Source organism: Carlito syrichta, unplaced genomic scaffold (genome assembly GCF_000164805.1).
Source record: "Carlito syrichta isolate Samal-C Ts95f unplaced genomic scaffold, Tarsius_syrichta-2.0.1 Scaffold302518, whole genome shotgun sequence".
Lineage (NCBI taxonomy): Eukaryota > Metazoa > Chordata > Mammalia > Primates > Tarsiidae > Carlito > Carlito syrichta.
In genome coordinates, this window is record NW_007246614.1 from 443,634 (window position 1) to 448,041 (window position 4,408).

At 42.0% G+C, this 4,408-nt stretch overlaps 1 protein-coding gene across 5 annotated transcripts in view; it reads left to right on the forward strand.

Annotated features, from left to right (window-relative positions):
• PSMG1 (proteasome assembly chaperone 1) overlaps positions 1 to 4,408 on the forward strand; it is an 11,549-nt gene continuing 7,141 nt past the window's right edge. For 2 of the 5 annotated variants that reach the window (XM_021711709.1, XM_008056774.1), the window contains exons 1-4: positions 36 to 246; positions 2,014 to 2,120; positions 3,160 to 3,311; positions 3,618 to 3,680. In XM_021711709.1, coding sequence (XP_021567384.1) covers positions 110 to 246; positions 2,014 to 2,120; positions 3,160 to 3,311; positions 3,618 to 3,680 — 459 coding nt within the window. In that variant the 5' untranslated portion in view covers positions 36 to 109. Of the gene's footprint in view, positions 247 to 2,013; positions 2,121 to 3,159; positions 3,312 to 3,617; positions 3,681 to 4,408 lie in introns of all 5 variants that reach the window. The other 3 variants (XM_021711710.1, XM_021711712.1, XM_021711711.1) reach the window with 3 other exon arrangements.

Here is a 4,408-nt window from a genome sequence, read left to right on the forward strand (position 1 = left end):
GTGAGGGGCGTGGCGCGTTACCCCGTGACGCAGGGGGCGTGGTCTCACGCTGGGGAGCGTGCGCCGTCTTGAGGCGTCGCGGTTGTGTGCGGAGCGTCCTGGAGAGGCTATGGCGGCCACGTTCTTCGGAGAGGTGGTGAAGGCGCCGTGCCGAGCCGGCACCGAGGAGGAAGAGGAGGAGGAAGAGGAGGGGAGGAGAGAGACGCCCGAGGACAGGGAGGTTCGGCGGCAGTTGGCGCGGAAGAGGTGAGGCTCCTAGATGCGGGGAGCCGTGGGCGGCGCGCAGGCCTGACGCCGGAGGAGATGCTCGTAGACAACTACAAGGCCCCGACGACGCCCAGGGCCGAGAAGAGAGCGCGGTCTCTGCAGATCAGAGGCCCCCGCTGGCCCTCCCTGGTGGCCACCTGTACGTAACTTTGTCCGCAGACCTCACACGCGTGGCTGGTGCCTGCCGGTTCCGGGCCTCGGTGAATCCTCGGGGAGGCCGGCGGCGCCTACTCTAGGTGTGTGTGGTGTGAGCGGTGGTCGCGTCGACCCGCTGGTGCTTCGGTGGAATCATGAGGTGAAGCCTTTGAGGGCGAGTTGGACTCAGATATGTTCTTTAAAGAAGTTGCCTCCAAGGCTTCTTTAGCGTTTACTTAGGCTTGGATTCGTTCCACTTGTCAGCTTCTCCTGGGCTGCAGTGCTGCACGTTGGTCGTGGGTTTGGTTCTGAGACACACCGGTTCTCTTGAAACTTTATCTTCCATCCCACACTTCAGTTAGCGTTATGTGTCAACTAGCAGATGGATACTCGATTAAAAAAACAACAACAAAACTTCCAGGCCGCATGCAGTGACTCACCCCTATAAATCTCAGCACTTTGAGAGGCCGAGGCAGGAGGATCACTTGAGGCCGGGAGTTCGAGACCAGCTTGGGCAACGTAGTGAGAACTCATTTCTACAAGGTCTAGAAAAGTTAGCCGGGCGCTATAGCGTGCTCCTGTAGTCCCAGATATCGGGATACTGAGGTGGGAGGATCACTAGAGCGACCAGGAGGTCGAGGCTGCAGTGAGTTATGATAGTCGCCATTGCACTCCAGCCTGGGCGACAGAGGGAGACTCCTATTCCAAAATTTTTTTTTCCATACAAAAATGGGAGAAAATAATAAAGCGAACCCCAACTTCCCACACAATCATGTAAGTTAAACAATTATGAAGAGTTTGTCACAATTATTTTCTCTCTCACCACCCCAATCAAATTCTAGTCCTCATGGCCTTTCACCTCTACATTTTTCAGAATGCATCTCAAGTGATTTAGGTTTTTTTCCCCTTAAACATATGCTGTTATAACTCCCAGCAAAGTGAATAATAATTTTTCAATATCATTTAATGACCATGGTCAAATTTGCCTGGTTTTCTCAAATGTGCCATTTTGCAGTGGTTTGTGTAAATCAGAATCCTAATAAGGTCCACACATTTTATTTAGTTGTATCATTTCATTTAGAGCAGCCCCCTCTTTCACCTTTGCTAGGAGAGACAGGTTTTGGGGTGAGACTGGTTTCCTGTCCTGTGTCCCACATTCTGGATCTGTCTGATTGCTACCTTGTGGTGTCATATAACGTGTGTATCTGACACCTGCATTTCCTGTAAATGAGTGTTCATTTTGGAGGCTTTGTCAGATTCACATTCAATATTTTCTTGGCAAGAATGCGTCTACTAAGTGGGACTTTCTGTTTCTTACTGCATCATTATGCCCAGTTGTCTCACTTTAGGGATGCTAGCATTGACTGATCACTGAGTCAGTGGACAGCCTGATCACGGTTATAGAGTTCTCCCTAAACTTTGGATGCAGTGGTTTTATCAGTTGGTTATCATTGCCTGAATTCCTTGTTTCCTTGGGATACAATATATATTCTTTATAAAATTAATGTGTGCATTTTACCTGTTACAGAATTGTGCAGATAGTGCCCTTTTGTCATAATGTGATATTAATGTATTTAAATTGCTTTAGTTTCACCTTGTTTCTTGTGTTAGGGAGGTGCGGCTCCTTCGAAGACAAACAAAAACATCTTTGGAAGTTTCCCTGCTAGAAAAATATCCTTGCTCCAAGTTTATAATTGCTATAGGAAATAATGCAGTAGGTAAGTGAAAATGCAGAAGACTAGACATTTTGTTGAAATAATAAAATACAAAGTTACTTATTTCTTTCCATCATAAACAATTTCAAGTGTTTGTTACTTAGAAAAAAGTTACAGTAGAGTAACTGTTTCTGAGTGAAATGTATCTGTTGCTCATGCTGCACCATCTTTTTAATAAGCTTTAAAAAATTTAAGGAAAGTGTTCTTGGCTTAGAAACTTACATCTCAAGGAACTGTTTCTAGTGTGTTGAGGTATCAGATTTACTTTAATGTTTTAGAGTTAATAGACTCCTTTGAGAAAATAATTAGAGCTTTAAAAATAGTTATAATGATTCCCAACATTTTGGAGCCCTTTAATTCTGAGACTCCTTAATTTACTTGGTTGGTTAAAGCAGTGTAGAGTGCATTTGGAACAATGTACAAGTGCACACAGAGACCCTATATTTCTAGGGGGCGCATAGGCTCTGAGGGGAGCATTGGGGAATCCCAGTTAAGATCCCTTGTTTTGTAAAGTACCCCATGTTCTTTTAGAGCATAGTAAGTAGCTGTAAGAAACTATTGACCATTTATATAAAGTTGTATTGGCCCAACATTTTTCAGAAGAATGTTATACTGTGAGAATATAGAAAAAAGTCTGTCCACAAAAGTCTGGCACCAAACCTGTCTTCTCATTTCTTGGCTCTGATTTTGTCTTACCATGGTGTGGCCTTTCATTTCTTGGGGCCTGTTTCTTTTTCTGCAGAGTGGTAGTATTAGGTAGATGGTCTTGAATGACTTTTTCAACTGTTAAACTCTAGAGTAACTTGAGCTTACATTTTCCCCTCTATTTTTATTTTAGATTCAGGGGCTACACAGGCATGTTTGTTACATGGACAGCTTGTGTAGTGATGGGGATTGGGTCTCAGGTGGCCCATTCATTCCCTGGATAGTGAACATTGTACCCAGTAGGTAATTTCTGAACCCTCACCCAAGGTTCCTTTTTGTTGACTAGAAAGTACAACCTGCAGAGCCAATATTAACTTCTGTTCATTGTTTTTCACAGCATTCTTGTCATCATTTGTTATGAATTCAGGAGTCTGGGAAGAAGTTGGTTTTGCTAAACTCTGGAATGAATGGTGCAGAACAACAGACACTACACATCTTTCCCCTGCAGAGGCTTTTTGTATATTTTATCATCTGAAATCCAATCCCTCGGTAGGTGGGACTTACATGCTTGAAAGGTAGTTATTTAAGTATTGCTGATGTGGTCTTTACTGGTAATACACCTCAGCAGCTCATATGTCTCTCAGTTGCTCTGTCACTGTGCACTTTATTCTGATATTATAGCCACTAGTGGTTTGACTTTTAAATTTTAAAGAGAAATAATTAGGCCAATAGTAGAGTAAGGAAAATACATACTGTCTGTTATGTTGGGATTCATATGATATGTATATGGTGACAGTCTGGGGTGTGTATATAATTTATCTGACCTGACAAGAAATTTGGAATTTGACTTTTCAGGTTATCCTTTGTCAGTGCAGTTGCTATGTTGCTGAAGATCAACAGTATCAGTGGCTAGAAAAGGTAAGAGAAATGAAAACCTGTGAATGCTTAGGTTATGGGAGCTGTCATTTTTAAGGGTTTAGTATCTTTTTCGCTTAAAACTATATAGTCAAATATTGATGCAGGAAAGGAATTTGTTTTTGCCTTAAAAATTTAGGAACTTTTAATAGACTCTGAGGAATAAAAGAACTTATTTAACATGATCAGCCTAACAAGTATAATTAGCATTGTGCTAAGGATGGTAAGTTATGGAAGTATAACACATAGCTGAATTCTCATTTTATAATTTTGTTTGAAAGTAAAACAAGCTTTCCACGTGAAACAGAACAGTGTCACAGCTTAGGGTGAAAACCCACAGTATAATGATGCAGACAGCAAATGCACAGGGAGTGGCGGGCGTAAAACAGGTGTGCTGCTCACTCCAGACACCATAATATTACATCTGTTTTTCTTAGCATTAGACATGAAAGGGCTGAGTCTTCATTTTGTTGGAAAATTGTGTACATTGTAGGTGCTCAATAAAATAAGTTTTAGAATTTAAATAATTTTAGAATTTATTTCAACTAGGAATTTTATAGAAAAATCATAATTCTGGCAGTTGCATAATATTTTTAAATGAATTAGACTCTTGAGACCTTATATGCTCCTCAGCACCATCTCAGCTTAAATCTTAGATGTATTTTCTTTTTTTTTTTTTTTTTGAGTTGAAATCTCACTCTGTTGCCCAGACTGGAGTGCAGTGGCCGCTC